The 17698-nt window shown below is 45.9% G+C and overlaps 1 protein-coding gene across 4 annotated transcripts in view; it reads right to left on the bottom strand.

Moving 5' to 3' along the window:
• ERICH3 (glutamate rich 3) overlaps positions 1–17698 on the bottom strand; it is a 33401-nt gene that overhangs the window by 7545 nt on the left and 8158 nt on the right. For 2 of the 4 annotated variants that reach the window (XM_063345257.1, XM_063345256.1), the window contains exons 4-14: positions 17041–17112; positions 14980–15108; positions 14264–14347; positions 13622–13774; positions 12092–12310; positions 11238–11418; positions 9612–9798; positions 8935–9230; positions 6322–6543; positions 5124–5228; positions 1949–2452 (exon numbers count right to left, since the gene is read on the bottom strand). In XM_063345257.1, coding sequence (XP_063201327.1) covers positions 1949–2452; positions 5124–5228; positions 6322–6543; positions 8935–9230; positions 9612–9798; positions 11238–11418; positions 12092–12310; positions 13622–13774; positions 14264–14347; positions 14980–15108; positions 17041–17112 — 2152 coding nt within the window. The remainder of the gene's footprint in view (positions 1–1948; positions 2453–5123; positions 5229–6321; positions 6544–8934; positions 9231–9611; positions 9799–11237; positions 11419–12091; positions 12311–13621; positions 13775–14263; positions 14348–14979; positions 15109–17040; positions 17113–17698) is intronic. The other 2 variants (XM_063345258.1, XM_063345259.1) reach the window with 2 other exon arrangements.

Raw genomic sequence — 17698 nt, 5'->3', positions numbered from 1 at the left:
CACTGAGAAGCTCATGTGAAGAAGTCAGGGAGGCCCAAGAAGGGGCTGAGAACCAACTCTGCAGTCACAGTAAAGGACTGGGCTCCCTCAGCCCTTCGGGCATCTCTGGAGGCTTTTAGCCCTCAGCCTTTTGGACAGCTGGAACAGCTGGAATTGCAACCATCTGGCATTTCTTTTAAGACTCTAGACATCCTTGAATTTTTGAATTAGAATCTCTATCATGGCAGCAACTGTGCTAAGAGCCTAGAAGAAGCTAAGATTCCCATGTGACTTTTGTTACACCACAATATTTCTTCAGCACGTTCATTAAATCTCAAAAAGGACATTATCTTTTTCTTTCATTGCTCTACACACAGTTTCTTGGCAATTCTCTATTTGCTATAAAATTTACCTAGAGAACCCCCACGTAGACAGGGAAAAAAATCTGTACACAATTTAGGAAGTCATTCCTACCTGTGATTTTTACAATTCAATGATTTTTCTTGTCTTTCCTTGATCTGCACTGTCCCTGAATCTCAGGTAGTCTGCTGGCAGCAGAGATGAACCAGGACTTAACTGAGAAGTAAACGTTGTTACCGACATAACATTTGGACAATTCATCTGTATTTGACAGAGGATCTCTGTTCAAACCTAGAGCCACGAAACCACGTGTGCTGAATGTGAGCACAGGGGGATTTGCGCTGATAAAGAACACCGCTCTTGTCTTAGGCTAACTCAGTACCAGACTACTAGCTTGCCACATTCGATTGATCTTTCCTTGGCTTTGTATTGCAGCATAATATTCTGTCCCCCAGGTTTTTAAAGTTCTTTCCTCAGTAGTCCTTACTCAACTCATCTGAGCCTAGAGGTGAAGGCGCTTAAATTGAAGTTTCTTTCACACAAGTGAAGAGAGGGGTTCCAGAAGCAAACGTCTTTGAAGACTTCAGCATTATTCAATGAATAGTATGTTACTGTCTTTACTGCCTCAATTCTGAATGCATAACAAAGCAAAAGCAATGCACGAGACAGTCTGAGTAACCCGGCAGCAACAGACTCGCAAAGCATTAAGCACCAGCATTCAAAGCGTTTATTCCAGACACGGCTATCTTAGATGCACTGCAGTGAACAGAAGGCAACAGAAACAGAACCAAAAAATCCTACCAAAATAAAGGAAGACCATTCTATATTCCACTGCGCATCCCGCATGCGGAAAGACAACTGGAAATTTCATCTACTGTGGCTTGTGGCTCTCCTTTACGTCAGCACCAGGCAGACAAATATCCTTTTATACTGCCTGATTTAACCCCATCCAAGGCATTTCCCCCATGGCCTGGATGACATTGCAAAGCAGAGGCTTACCTTTTTTCCCGTTGTCCAGATATAATAATGCAAAGCCTTCCTCATGTGGCCAACCTTTTACTAATTGCCCATTATCCATAAAGGCAAGGTTGAAACTGCAAGATGCCCATTTTATCAACAGTAAAACCAAGGTGTCACACAACTGACTGATTCGCTCCTTGACAACAAATCCATGACAGGGTGAAGCAACACAACCATGGATCAACTGACACATTTGTGATCTTCATCTGCTGCGCCATGATTCCCATGGTGATTTTTGGTGTTTGTTTTGAATCTAGTATTTCAACATCATAAACAGAGTCCCCCAATCTGGCATACAGACTCTCCTCTATAGGAAACAAATCATGTTTGGATTTTATAATAATTGCATGATACGTGAAACCCAACTACAGGAGTTACAAAGAATAGCCAAAGCCCTCCACTGGAAACACTAGGAAAGAAACGATGAACCAGGGTTACGCCGCGGTGGCTGTTCAGCTCACGGCAGTGGCAGCTGGAGAACAGCCTGGCAGCCACATTCCCCACACCGCACCGTGACTCGGTGTGAAGGCAAACACGGGACACTCGCACGCACCAGTCACTCACAGCTGGGCAGAGGGACCGTACTCACCACCTCCTTCGTCACTCTGCAGAGACTCTTCGTTGCTGTCTTCCGCTTCCGTCACATTGCTTTCCAAAGGCTCCAGAAGACTTTCCTCCCCACCATCACTCCTGGTACTTGCATTCTTGTCCCCCTCTTCCCCGATGTTACTTTCTGCTGACCCAGCCTGTTTGAGTTCCCCGTTAACTTCAGGACTGTGAAGCTGTATTGCCGTTATATTTTCATGACAAATTCCGGTATCTTCCCTTGCTGTTAGATCTTCTGGTTTTGCCTTTTCTGCTTCATCTGTTCCTTCCGTTTCCAGTGTAGAACTTTCCTGATTTTCCTCCATTCTGAGTGGTTTATTCTCCCCGTTCTCTTTTCCATATTGTGCATGTGCTGTGTTATCAGATGCTCTTCTGATATTATACCCCTCTTTGCCCTTAACATCGTCTTCCATCGTTTCAGCATGAGAGTCATCTTCGCTGCTATACTGAGTACTGATGGATGAGACAGAGCGTGCAGGCCTCCTCTCTGGAAAGAGCAAACATAATTTTGGTTTAGCATTTGTCACTAAACATCTGCATTCATTGGCTCATCTGATATCAATTTCTGAATTACACCACCTGAGGATACCGTGACAAAATTCCTATTAGTGCAATAGAAGAACATTGCCCAGATGTATCAAAGTATTAAAATTATAGCCATTTAACATATTTTCTTCTGATAGTGGTAATGAACCAGATTAGCTCCATCAATCACACAGAAATACACTTCCAAAAGCACCTCTAGATATGACTCAGAAAGGTTTTAGAATAGTTTCTTGACCTTCATTTGATAAAAGATTTCAACCATAGCAACAGTCCTTTAGCACACTCCTGTTAGCTCAGTGAATATGACAAAGATCTCCAAAATCACGTGTAAACCATTCAAATTGAACTGGAGATGAAGTTCACTGTCTCCTCTAAAAAAGGACGCAGGGACTGTCGTATGAAATTCATAAATAGAAAATTTGAGGGGGAAAAAAAAAGCAATAATTCTTCATCTAACATTGAGGTGAACAGAAGAGCTTACTGCTACACAGCATTGCTGGTGTCCAAAGCTGACAGGGACTCAAGAAGGCATTAATCAAACTCAAGGAAGAAGAATCCAGCTAGGCCTAATAATTAACAGGGACCACCCTTGACACCAGCTAATTACAGGGGTGGGACGACACACCGGGGAAGCAGCACTGCATTCTTCCCCTGTTCTTTTTTTTTCCTGGGCATCTCCTGCCGGCCAAAGGCCAGAGGTAGAATTTGGACCCACGGTCTGTCCCTCAACAGCTATTCCCAGAGCCCCAGGAGCCAATCTGTGCCACCTTATTTCTTCCTGCAGCCACAGTCTTCCAGCAGCGTCTGTACCGCTTCTGCCTCTGTGCAGCTGAGGAAGGCTCATTGCAATTTTTTGTAATATTTTAAATTACCCTTTTCATCTGTAATGTATTACAAAAACTTTGCAGGACTGCTTTTAAAAATACCTCCAGTATGGAAGCAAAAACTTCCCTAAAATACATCAATTACTCCCATTAATTTTAAAACAAGAACAAAGCAGGTGTGTGAATGGAAACTGCAATTCTAAGTTAATGGACTGCCTCGTATAGACGCCAGACTATCCATTCAAGAAAACTCCTCAGTTTTCCTTAAAAGTAGCAAAGGAAAAGGAACCGAGTGCAACTCCACCTCCCAGCACGCGTTAGTGGTGGTTTGGGGGAGCTGCCAGCATCTCTGGGGAAGGTACTCAGGGTACGCTCATTGTGACTGACGTCTCCGCAGAGACGGGCAGCAGTGATGAGAACACGTGGGATTGGCAGCAATGCTGAGAACACGTCCTTAATGAAAGCGAGTGAGTTCTTCAAAAAAAAATTACAGGTCCAAGGCTCAGCAGATGAATTCAAGGCACAGTAAATGTTCAAAGCTCATTTCAGGTCACAGGGAGATGACAGTTGAAGCCAGCAACAACTGACATTGAATTACGCAGAAACACGTGGTGTGGGTAATCTCCAGGTGGCCAGAGGTTTGTGTTTGCCTCGAGGAGCCTGACAGAAAGGAAGCTCACGCTGCCAGTGACCAACGCACCACTACAAGGTAAGGACAATCTGCACCAAACAAGTTTCGTACCCTACAGAAATTCACCTACACTTCAAAAATTCACCTAACGACAAAATAAAATAATTAAAAAAAAAAAAAGAAGAAGAAAAAAAATGACAAGGCTGGAAGCAGGACTCTCCTAAACGTTTTAGCTGAACACGTTTTGGTGGCCATCTGGAGGTGTATGCCCATTGCCCTGCACCACTGGCCCCCAAGACTTACTGGCTGTAAACACACCCTGTGTGAGCCACGGAGAAAGGGTGGGAAGTCACAGCTCACATCAGCCAAAGGGAAAAGCGACTCCAAGCCATGAGCTTCTCCAGAGGCATCTCTGGAAGCAGCTTCCCCCATTCCCAGGGTGGCAACGCCGCTGACGCCCACCGCCGGCTGCCAAGGGGGAGGCAAGCAATGACCGACGAACACTGTACTGGTGCGCTGGCGTGAAAGACAGAAGCAGCAAACCAGGCTGCTAAGAAAGAGGATTAAACCTGTCTTATTTAAACCCCCAGAGAACGCCCATGATGTAAGTGCATGCCCTGAGCTACCACAGCAGAGGAGACCGAGCGCCCATCCATGGTGGGTGAGGGGCCCTGCCTCCGTCACCGGCTGGATTACACCACTAGTTGCTGATCTTAAATGTCTGTATTTCAAGATTTGATGGCTTCCCAACAACGTTTTCATCACAGAAAAATTCGTATTGAATTAGTGAGTTTTGGTGCACGCAGCACCATTACATCCCAGCACAAAGGTGCGTAAGGGCGGCCCTTAACGAAGGCCTTCATGCAGAGGCAGCCCCGAAAGGCCCCTGCAGTTACCCAGTTACCCGCCCCTCTCCGTCTACACACGCCTCCGCACCCACACGCTTCCACTGGACCACCACACACGGCCAGAGCTTGAGGAGCAGCTGATTACAGCCACAATAAAGTCCGTAATGCCACATGCTAACAAGCAGAAAAGAATGCTTAATTGTACTGATTATTCATGGATCACAAGCTATTTCTGATTATCGTGAGAAAACAAAAATTAAGATTCTTTTTGATCACTGCAATGATTTTATAAGCAAGGATGTTTCAAACCTGATTTGAATTTCTGTTGGATTTTACACTTTCTGTAAAAAGACTGGATCTTTCTTGCAGCTGCAACCTTTTCACAAACAGCTGTATTACCTTTGTTTAATTCACCTAGAAATACAAAAGTGAAAGTAATGTTTCCATTTAACTTGAGAAGCAGTTTGCACAATAGGACTGTCAAATGTAAGGAAGACAAAGTAATTAATTTAAAATAGCAGTAAACGGAGAAATCCTGATACATGATGACAAGCGAGAGGCACGCGAGTCAGGTCAGGATCCAACAGAGCCACAGAGGGGCAATGCTGGCGAGATCAAACACCGCGCCAGAAGGAAGAGGCAGCTCACTCCTGGCTCATCCACCACCAGATGACTGGAATTCTATTGTTTGTCTAAGAAATGAGAAATTCTCTGCAAGTTTTCTGTGGGGTTATTTAGGAAGATGCACGGCTCGGCCTGCACAAAGGCCAATAGTTAAAACACTACACATTAAAAGTGCTGATCCAAAAAAATCGAATGACAGAAAATGCTACTTATTCTTCAAAAATGTATTCCAGAACAGTTTAATCTTTCTGAATTAATAATAATAATAATGGCCTTGGGTACTTCACTGCACACTTTTGTAGCTACGTTTGGATCAAGAATCCCAGACCACCTTCCTGACTCCGACCCTCACTCATTCTCAGCCGGACTCGGACAAGGACCCTCACAAGCTGCCCACCGCGGTGGGGACAGGGGACGCCTGAGCCGACAGCGCTTTGTCCCCGGCCCAGGCAGAGCCCATCATGCACCAGGGCACAAAGCTCAGGTTGGGAATAACTGGGGCCCTTAAAGACAGCACTTCTAAAATACAAGGTGGTACAAGGCTGGGTTTCCTGGTGGCTTCTCAGATAAAGGTGCTCACGCTCAGCAGGTGTCAGTGGTCACAGCGTCACGGACGCTTGGAGCTCACGTGCTGACAGGCTCCATCTCCCTTTCTGCAACTGAATGGTTCAGTGGAGTCTGCTGTGAGCTGGCACACGCTTACGCTGCCCGTGGGTGGAATTAATAACAGATAAAATAGCTCTCTGTCACCAATTCAGTAGGACTCCATGGGGTTTCCTATGCAGACTCAACATGGACACACACAAACGTGCACTGGACACACACAAAATGTAAAACACGCATCAGGGCAACTTCTCTACACCTCATTATGAAAAAACCCAACCTTGTTTATCATCCTCGGAGTCCCTGTCAGAATAACCATCGCTTTGCTCTTTCTCACTGTCAGAGGTCTGCAGTGCCTTCTGTGATGAGGTTTTACTCTCCTTTTCATAGTCTAAATTATGTTTCTTATCGCCTGAGGATGACTTTGGCATTCCATTCATTTGATCACCAGTCTGTCCCTCTTCATTAACTTCTTCATCTGCTTCAAAATCTTCATCGTACTCTAAAACAAAAGAATCATACTGTGAGACAGGAAACGGAATTCACAACTAATAAAGTCCTTTTTAAGCAGAGAGAGGTTAACCCCATTAATCTCCTTTTGCCTCTGCATTTGCTCAGTCTTTTTAAAGCCATGAGAGAATCTAAGACCACAGACAGGAATCATCAGAGCACATTATCACAAAAAGCATCATGTTCTTCATAGACAGAGCAGCAAAAATGCAGGAGAGCTACTGAATGATGCATCAAGTACAATTAATACCTTAAAACAAAACAAAAAATCATTAGCCACTGAAAGAACCAGAAAACTTAAGAGCTGCACAAACTCAGAAATAAAATGCAAGACAGCATCATTACAGGAGAAAAACTTGCTGCGATGAAAAAAAATACAAGCAACAGGGAAAGCTGGAGAAAGGTAATATATTGTAGCACAAAGTAAGATAAGTGTGGATTGACATGGCTAATTAGCAAAGAAGTGGCTTACAAACTAAATGAATTACTGAAATCCAGCCAAAGGGTGCTGCGGAGGAAGCGTCTGCTATCGCACGGTTCTAGTACGCTCCTCCAGGTCCCAGGAGAAATCCTGGTACAAATGAAGCTTACGGCAGAATTACCATTGGTACATCACCACGGTCTGGCTTCCCTCCCAGGCTGCCAGCCTGACAAGGTGTAGCATTTGATAGATAACTTTGCTCAGATCTACAGGTAAAGACTGCCTTGGTGCATATGCATGACAGAATCCTTCCCTTCCCGGCCACGGCTGCGCTATGTGAAATCCCAGGCACCAGCACGCAGCAATGTCAGCGATTTCCATTTCAAATCCAGCAATTCCACGGGTACCACGAGCTCACTGCGCACGCAGCAGAGAGCCAACAGACCTAAACTGTGAAGGAGAGCTGTCACCGCCGACACACCACCTGTCCCTCGTGGCCATAATTTCCCACCTGTCAGATTTTATTGCTCATCCCTTTTTCTTTCCATCAGTGCTTCTAAAGCACCGAAGTGACAGAACGCCAAGGACAGAAATGAAGAGTATCTGATGCAGAACCAATTAGGCAAATAAACAATTACCCAGGCAATGAGAATTAAGGGAATATGGGGATTTATTTTCTGTATTAAAAATCAATTGAGATTCCAGCTGCGTTGTTGGAAGCGAGGCCTCCTTAGGTAACTGTCAGAAAGGTGCCCACCTCCTGGAAGGCACAAGGCTTGATGAATCACAACACGCATCCACAGGGACTAACGCGGAAGCTGAGCAGCAGCACTGCAGAATTATGAAAGTAAAAATAGGAATGGAAAGTAGGAATTAAAATTTCTCTCTAAATTTGACTTGCTCTGCAGAAGGCATTACAGTTAGAGTGTGTGAAGGCAGGGGCTGGGCTCACCGTCTCCTCCCGCGGGGACAGGCAGTGGAGCCCAGTGGCACCAGGGAAATGGCACATTCTGAGCGTGCAGTTGGAGCTGCCACACATCACTTTTACACCACAAATATTATCTTTGTCTGCCACAAGAAACACCCCTTGGGCAAACTTTCAGCAAGGGCAGACTCTCTCCGGTCTTTCTTTTTACATCTCTGACAACAGAAACGAGATGGGACTCAAGAGGGGCAAGGTCAGCTACAGCAGGCAGCGGGAGCGTTTGGTGAAGGGAAAGGACGACAGCCCCAGCAGGATCGGAGCACAGAAGGCAGGAAAGGTGAGCGGGTAGAGTGGAGCAGAGGGAACAAGTGCTCAGACAAGCAAGGGCGCTGGAGGCCTGGGCAGGCGTCAGGTACGCGGCGCCCAGGGCAGTGTGGTGCAAAGAGCCTGAGGTGCACCAAGCATCGTGCTCCCACTGGCAACTGACAGGAGAAAAGACCGAAATAGCTCATCTGGCGCTGAATCTTGCTGACATTTTGCTGCTATGTGCTCTTCCCGCCTTCCCTGCCCTTTTTCACCTCCTGCCCTATGGCCACCGTCTTCTCTCCATTCACCTTATGCCGATGTCCCGTCTCCCCTATGAGCTCACCTCAGACTCGTTCTCTGCCCACCCACACCCATTTCTTCCTTCTGCCCTACTTGTCGTGCCCCTGCCGCCATTCTCCTTCTCCACTGCTGTCCCTTCACTGTTCCGCACTTTCCTCCTGCTTTCCCACCTACCTCAGGCTCCTGTTTCAGCCTTCCAGACCTTCCTGACTCACTTGCTTGGCTCTTGCAAAACCCTCTCATCCTGGCGCTTGGCTGAAAGAAGACCCACTGATTTTATTGCCCAGACACAGGCATCACCACATTTCTCACACATGAGGTGTCCTAAGAGAGGATGCTCCAGGTGAAGTTGGAAGCCCACAATCCCCTACCTTCTCCAGAATCATCCTCTCCCATTTTTCATCCCATGCTTGTGTTTTGCAATACTGTACCATTTTTACCGGTGTCTTCCTGACTATCTTCACTTTCATGATCAGATAGTTTTTCCCTTTCTTCTTTTCTGTACTCCTGTCCGGTCTCCATTTTGTCCTCAATAGTTTCCACACTCACTTCATGACCTGGTATGATGACTAACAATGAATCTTTGCTTGATTTCTGCTCAACGGTGCTTTTACTTGGCTCTCGGTGCACTCCATCTCTCCGGGAACCCACATGCTTTTCCTCATGGGCCTCCATCTTTCTCTTGGGAGGGGATGGCTTTTTGTCCAGACCCATTGCAATAATGCATCTATGAAAAAAACCACAGAGAATTGGAAAGTATCACATTTTTCTTTCTGTGAACAATGGAAGGGCAGAAGACACAGTGAGCTATTCAGATCATTATCGGCAGTAAATCCAGGTCCCTATCTGCCTCTGCATTGCCACTCAGACAACGAGGTGACTGATAATGACTCACTTGGAGAAGCCCCCTAAAATCCTCAAGCGCTCCACAAACACAGACGCAATTCCTCCTTGAAGGAGAGTAATACGGTCTGCACTTACAGGTGAAAATTAAAGATTCTACATAGCTCTGCAGTGCCAGTAAGATTTAAAAAGAGGAAACAAGTGATAAACTCTCTAAAAACTGGGCTGCTAAGTCCTTGTGAGCAAAGCGTGTTCGTCTCCATACCTGTAGCAAGGAGATGCTCCCTCCACATTGAGAAACCTGAAGTATCCGTGTCTGCCTCCCAGCCTGGAATGCTTCTGGTGTTTGTACTCACAGCACCAGCTCAGCCTGTCCACTTGCATCCCGTTCAGAAAAAAGGTGAGGCTGAACGGGAAACCATGGTGCCTCTTTGAGACGAACTGAAAGGTCTCTGCAACCACAGAAGGGAAGGGGTTCAAAGAAAAAGGTTATGTTTTACTGTCAGCCTGTTGCAATGGTGGTACCTCCGCATCACCACCAAAGCACCCAGCCCTCTGAGGTCAGGCACTTTGGTTCTTGGCTGCATTAATTAGTCGGCAGAACTCCTCCTCCTCCCCACACAGCAGCTCTGTCCCTTTCCGACCCAGCATTCCAAGCCGGACACCCCTGCGCCAGCTAACACAACACACAGCCAGTGTGGCGGCTCGCTGCTGCGGCGGGGCAGAGACCAGAGCCTCCCGCCTCCAAAACATCAGCTCTGCCGCTCGCCCTGCAGGAGGCACATCACGGAGAGGAGGTTTAGGATTCCTGGTGTGTGTCTGCATGGCGCAGCGCAGTGGTGCGTTAGAGCTCCCACAGCGCAACGCACGCCGCCCTCAGCGCAGCACCGCACAGAGTGCGGCCAGGCTCCGCAGCAGCACAGCCGCAGTGTCGGCGGCTCGGGAGCTGCACGAGTACAGTCGTACTCCGAGCAACGCTCAGCAGGTGAAAGATGCTGTTTCTGGAGCCGTTTCAGGCAACTCTGCAAGGGCGGCGTTTGGCACCCGGGGCGTACAGGCACTGCGGAGCACCCGCCAGTCACAGTGTCCTTCCAGAGGAGACAGCACGCGGCAGCAGGGAGAAGCTCCCTCTGCCCAGCAGCTTCCCTCACGGGTGTGAACGGGGCCCGGGACAACGGGAGCACACCCAAAAGACACCCAAAGGCCATATTCTGCACAGCTGGGACAAACGCCCAAACCAGACCCGTGGGCACCCTGCATCACGCCCACGGCCTCCGGGGCCGGGCAGGCATCTCTGCGCCATCTCCCCATACACAACGCAAACGCGGTGGGTTCTGTGAGCGGAAATGAGGGGTACAATCTCTGGAATCGCTCTTCCTCCTACGTGAAAACCTCCCAGTCGCTTCCTCTTCCCGATTTCTCAGAACACGATTCGCCTTTTACTGGAGTGATGGAAGCACGCTCATATAAAAGAGATGGGAACTGGGCTCCCACTATGTACGTTTCCTTCTGGAATAATAAGCAACACAGACTGATGTATTATTATAGCAAGTCAGACACAGGTAACCCCCATTCAAGGACAGTTTACTGCTACGACGACTTTATTAACCATACGTCCATCCACAAAATTTATCTAAGCTAGAGTATTTTGTTAAATCAGTTCTCTAAATTCATTCTACCATAATTTGCAAAAGTAATTGTAACCTCACTTTCCATCATGAAACAGCAGATCCAGATGTAGTGTGGAGGCAGACGGTATAAAAACACCTGGATGCACAGATCTTGACTGAGCTCAGCTGAAATAATTTTGGTATCACATCAACATTTTAGCCAAAAGAAAAAAAAAGATGTTGCCAGAATCCATATGAACTCTTTGACTCCTTATCCTTACCTCCTTCCAACAGCTTGCCTTTGTAGACACACAGGTTTTCTCCTCCACAATGCTGCTGATAGACTTTGATTTCATCTCTGTAATCAGTGTCACCGTAAGATAAATGCACACTTTTTCCTAGAAAGACCATGGTAACAAATGCGTTGCTGCGTAACGAGGGCTTAGGGAATCCTCCGGAATTCTGCAGTGGGAAATACACAAAAAATGCATTCAGCTTCCAACTCTAACGAAGGGTGAGCACAAAGACAGTGTATGTGCTGCATACACTTGAGGCTTACAGTCTTTTAAGAGACGCCTCGAGCTTCTTAAATTGGAGAGTGTTTTGTGACATGCAGAAGGGTAGAAAATTTTGGACTAAAAATCCATTGCATTGAATTGCCCAAAATTGCAGGGACCAGATTTAATGACCCATATCATCAATCCTGGGTTCCTACAATTTCCTCTACAGGAGTCAAAACTGGCTGGAGCTATAGTGTTTATGAAGCTGGAGCTATAGTGTTTATGAAGGATGAAGTTTTCACACACTCAAGGCATTTTGTACGTCCCTCTGAAGTCCTGGTACCAGATATGGTCAGACACAGGACCAAATTGACTGAGATGGAAGGCTGCAAATAAGAGTTGCTCTGTTTTTTCTGTTCGAGCACTTTTTTTTCCCCTGAAAAAAACATCAAATGTTTTAGTATATAGAGAGATGGGTGACAGTTATATAGTTTAATAGTTATGAACTTACTTTCTTTCAAAAATTTGGTGAATCTTTGTGCAAACCAAGAATACGGATCTTTCAGCACTAGGCGAGTCCATCAATGAGGAAAGTAATACACCCATGCAGCAACTGAGAAGTAGAGGTAGCTTACCTTTGCTAAAAGCTGCTCTAAGCCATTTGGTGCCGTGGTGGGACGAAATCGCCTGCCTCTGGGCACCCCGTTTCTCACTGCATTTACACTCCTGTCTGCCTTTTGCAGGGGGGGAGGCGGCACTGGTATCATATGATTGCTAACGACAGGGAGTTGATACGGGGATAGTCCAGTCACATATTCCGTCGAATTCATAAGCCTTAACCCACTCCTCTCCTCCTGCAAAAACATTTTACCAAGCTTAAATAGGTTACACAAAAATAGCTACCGAGCATATTGAACAAACCGGGGTTTGGCTGCTCTTTACGTTCAGTGATGCACACATTTCTAGAACAATTCCATAATATGGTGCTTGCAATTTTTTTCATGAAAACATTTCTGTGCTAAAACCCTTTCTTTTAATTGCAAAGCAACAGGTAGAATGCTTGATGATGCCACTTTCATAGCTATACACAACGCTGTAATCCACGTACGGCTTGTAACAGTGCAGCGTTCTGGTCACGGGCAGAGAAGGCGGCACATCCCCACAGCACTGCTGCCGCTCTCAGCTGGCAGAAAATTCCACAGCAGCCGGAATCTCCCAACAGTGACATCATTTGGCAGCAATTATACAAGATGTGGTTCAAAACGCTTCTCTCATTTGTAGTGGAGGTTTATTCCTCCCTCAGGACAAAACACAAACAGAGGACCAGAGCCCTGAAAAGCAAGACATCTCTAGAGAATAAATCCTGCAGATGTTGCATGCTCTGGATCCGATCTAGGTGTTTTGTCAGTAGTGAGCATTAAAGAAACCATTTAAATCACCCGTAATTTGTGTAGACATAGATAGTGCCAGCAAATTCTTGGAGAAAGGATTGTGACCATCACAACGCAGAGCGAACGCGCAGCAGAAGGGAGCGACTCACACAGTGTCCGCCAGTCACGGGCAGCAGGCCACCCTCCCCTTCCAAAATCCTCCAGTCCCATGAACTCCTAACACGGAGCCAACTACATCATGTTCTTCTAGAACAGAAGACAAGTCCAAATCTCACCTGAAAGTAACTGCGTACATCATGTTTGGCTACTCCCAAAAGCTCGCATTCTCTGAACCCACTACTGTGACTTAGTAGGAGGAACGGTAAAATAAACAAATCAGTTTTTTGCTACTTTGCAGCTGTAGATGAAGATGAAAACTTCTAAGACAGCATGAAAATATTCTTGAGTAATTGGTGTTAACCAAGTGGCTGCCTCCCTCTCTACCTAACAGAAAATCTATGTAGAGGCAGAAAACTTCACATGCGGAGAGATTTTATACTATGAAAGAGAAGTCACCACCTTTTTCCTGGCTGTCATAAAGAACCGGGCATTATACCAGTAAGAAAATGTCTTGAAAATTCAAGGGAGGTTGAAAAGAAGAGTTTAAATAAAAGCCGATAACCATTTGGTGGGCACCTTGCCTGCAGTATTCAGTTCTGGGAACTACAGTACTAAAGCAGCATTATAAAGCTGTCTCTAAAATTATATTATTTTCAGAATGAAATATGGCCTCACCTCACCAGCAAACTGCTGATTATTTTCGAGTGCCTGGCACTTCTGTTTTGAGCTGGAAGTCTTCGGTACAGACCCGGCTGCAGCACAGCGAAGCGGCTGGAGGCGAAGCGGGCGCTGCATGTGTCCTGGGGCTGTATTTGGCCGCCAGGAAGCCTAGGGGAGGGAAAAGCAAACCGCCGCGAAATCTCAGTGTATGGCTTCCAGTGCAGGGCAGCATCATAAAGGAAAAAATAAAAATAGCACTGATCAAGATATCTGGAAGTGATGAGTGATTCTCAGGTAACCTTCAGGAAATGAAATTTTCTAGTCTCCCCTGAAGAGCCAGACCCTTTAGGCAACTCTAATTGAGCATCCAAAAACTGGAGCATTCAAAATAACTCTTGGGCATAAATCTAGGTTTTACGACTGTCTCTTCACAGTGCAGCAAACGTAATGAACTCATAGGAACTGTGGCAGTGTGGAATGTTTTGGTGACTTTGGCATACGGACACTGAGAGAACGCATGACAAATGCATGCCTATTTTTCTTCAATACTCAGCATGTTTATTACTTTCTTTTATTTTCTATTTTCCTTGTATATCCTTCAGAATACCAAATTAAAATATTAAACCCTAAAATACCTGTTTAACTCAGTTACCTTACCGTCTTAGAAAAGGCAGGCTCCTTGGGCCGGTGTTGCTGAGAAGGATGTCCACCGTTATAACCAACCACAGGTCCAGGTGCCCTCTGCATGGGATGGAGAGGAGAAGGTTGCTCAGGACTGAAAGTCTCTCTTCAACCTGCACCAATTATTGTTATTGAAATGCAGAACCGGTTAAAAGTAGACCATATATTTGACCTTAGACTTTAGTATCATCATATTTCAAGAGTATATTAACATTCCTCCTCTGCCTGTTAGCGGAGCCAATAGCTCCAAAGCACGGCCTTCTGGAATGAGCTTTAGTCTTACTGCACCCCTTCAACTCTGTTTTCTAAAAGACCCCCATTGCTTGCAGGATTTTACAACATCCGTAAACTTACCTACAGGCATGGTATTCATTGACCATACTTAACGTACTGATACCGGCCTGACCTTGGCTGATAAGGCAGGTAAAAGGGAAAGATTAAAGCAGATTTATCACAAGTAAAGCTATTTTTTAATACGTTCTGATGTGCCATTCCTGCAACATTGGCTTCTCGAGATTACTCTTCCATGACACGACCCTGCAAACAGGAACAGCCTCAAGCAATGAAGGATGAGGCCCTAGTCTGGAGCAAGCAGGGCAGTCAATGCTCCAGACCAAGCACAGATGTCGTGGGTACCTGTGTACGCTGTGTGTGCTCACATTACAGCCCGTGGAGTTCTTGGTGAAACTCACCAGTTGTGAGTGACCATCTGGTTCTCCAGCCACTAAAGGATGGAGCCCATAACGATTTTTTGGCCCAAGTGGTGGATGTGGGGAGCGCATACAGCTAGCACCTTCCACTGATCTTCTGGATTGTTGCACCTACAAGAACAGAAATTTACGTCTCTGGGGTACTAAATACAATTAACAGCAATGTTTGAGCTTGCCTTCCATCTTCCACCCAGCGATGATGATCAAATTGCCTAGACCCCATGGAACACCTGGTTAAGGAACGAAAGGAAATCAAGGGAGAATGAGAGAGGGACGAGTGAAAAGACTTGTTCCCATCTCCAATTCATTTCCCTGCAGCCCTCTCCAGCTGCGGATCCCCCCGGATTCAACTCATCTGCCTGTTTCTGCCTGTCTCCCAATTCTTGGTTTGGTTGAAGGTCTCCCTCGTTTTTAAATTTGAGTGCATCTGGCACTTCCTTGCTCTGCCTGCTGCCTCTCCCTACCTTTTCTTCTCAAAAGCTCCACACCGGCCTGACCACCCTTCTGTAAATAGCTAGCTATGTTTCTCATCCTCTTTTGCCCAGCCTTCTGTCTTTCTCCTTTCCTTCTACATTAGACAAATTCACTGAACATATGAGATGAGAATTAAATTACACCGCTAATTCCCGCCGGGGTCCTGTGTCCCAGTGTGGCATCACAGCAAAGATAGAGATCACATATCTGCAGGCGTCTCCCTTACGCTCCTCACTGAAGGAGGCAGCTTTGATTTGTGTTCCAAAACTATCCAAGTCCAGAATCCCTTGATAGGGTGCCGTAGTCGCTGCTTCCACTCAGGCGAATTTCAGGAGTTCAGTCAGTAAATAATGCCTTTGCAACTACCATAGTGATCAGTGTTTTTCATTAAAATCTTGTCCTTTCTTTACCTGATGAATTGCTCACAAAATTAAAAAGATTTGACATTGTTTTTCAACTGCTCAAAGAAGCAGCTAGCTTCTCAATGCATTCCTCTCAGTGTAGTGTATGCAGGCAGATAGAAGAAATGTTTCCTTCTCTGGAGACATTCAAACCCCACCTGGACGCGTTTCTGTCCAACCTGCTCTGGGTGACCCTGCTCTGGCATGGAGTTGGACTGGGTGATCTCCAGAGCTCCCTTCTCACCCCAACCATTCTGTGATTCTGTGAAATCAGATTTTGAGTATATTTCAGCTAAAATGAGAACAACTTTTCCCATATGAGTCCGAGTGACTTCATGGGGAGAAGAACCATTGACTTCTGTGGGATTTCCACGACTCTAACAACTACAGAATCAAACTCTACCTACATGACACCAAAGGGAAGACTCCTGAAACCTCTTTTCGTTACTTACATGCTGGTTCTGCCAAATATCATGTGGAGAGGCAAAGAGCTGAAAATGTGAGCTCAGTGCTCAGCAGCAGTCAAAAGCAGACAGTGTCTAGAATTACTAGAAGAACTACAACACGTATCTTAAATTATTCATCCTGTTCTGGTTCCCCATTTCAAAACAGAAATAGTAGAACTAGAAAAGGTAAAAAAAAGGCAACAGTAATGAGAAGACTGGAATCGCTCATGTATGAAAGATTCAAGAGATGGAGGGTCTTCAGCTTGGAAAACTGAGAAGGAATATGAAAAAGCAATGTAAACCCCAAAATGCCTTGAAAAACAGGAACGGTTACTAACTTTTATCATAGCGAGAACAGTGGAGCATCAAACAGAATTATCAGGCAGCAGACACCTTCATTATTGTGCAGAAATACAAGGAAGTACCATTTCAGACAAGTCAGAATTAAATTCCACAACCAAGAACACTGCAGAACCAAAACAATAAGTAGATTCAAAAGGAATCTTGCACATGAACGGAAGTTCCCAAACTGCTGGACAGAGGAAGAAGGGGATGTAACTTGCGGCAGGATCATCCTCTCCCTGCCTGTTTCTTGCACTTTTCCATCAACATCAGAGACAGGACACTTGGCTCAGTGAATCTCTGGCCTGACTCACGGTCGTTATTTAACACAGGGCAAAACTGCCGTGTCCCACCAGTGCTCGGTACCACTCAAGCTTTACCTTGATTTTCCGCACCTTCTCCTTCCTCACGGAATTTTCAAGTTTCCTTTTGATTTCCAGCTGATGATGACGCTATCAATGTAAGAGAAAGAGAAACCTCATTAATGGACACTCTGAGATGTCAAGGAGTCTAAGAACACTTGCTTCTGTTCTGCTTATCACGTGCCTGCTCCCTGGTCCTCATTGAGCTCTATTATGAAACTATGATTGATTGACTCGGTTTGCATTACGCCTGTGTATATTAACATTGGCAAGGGAACAGCTGAGCATTTGGAAAGTTGTAGGGACCAACTCCGCTCTTGATATGTAACAGGAATGCGCCCAAATTTTGTACTCCAATAAGATACGTAACCATGTTCAAACTATTCTGTTTTGATTACAATTTATACACAAACTAGCCCTGTGAATATCACCCCATAATCCGATGAGTGCCGCAGTGCGGTCAGTGAGCGGGGACAGCGTATGCTCTAACGACACTACGGTTTCACCGCTAGAGGCCAGCGGAGGTTTCACGTGGGGGACATTGAGCACGAAGATTGTCCTTTTTCCCAGCAGGAGCGCGCCTTTCAGGGCAGCAGGAGGGCACAGCTAGAGAGAACAGTCCAGTAGGAGTGAACAGGCTCTGGCTGTCAGCAGGGGAGTCTCGGAAAAAGCTTAC

The sequence above is a fragment of the Chroicocephalus ridibundus genome, chromosome 8, assembly GCF_963924245.1.
Source record: "Chroicocephalus ridibundus chromosome 8, bChrRid1.1, whole genome shotgun sequence".
Lineage (NCBI taxonomy): Eukaryota > Metazoa > Chordata > Aves > Charadriiformes > Laridae > Chroicocephalus > Chroicocephalus ridibundus.
This window is presented reverse-complemented; position numbering and strand designations above follow the sequence as displayed.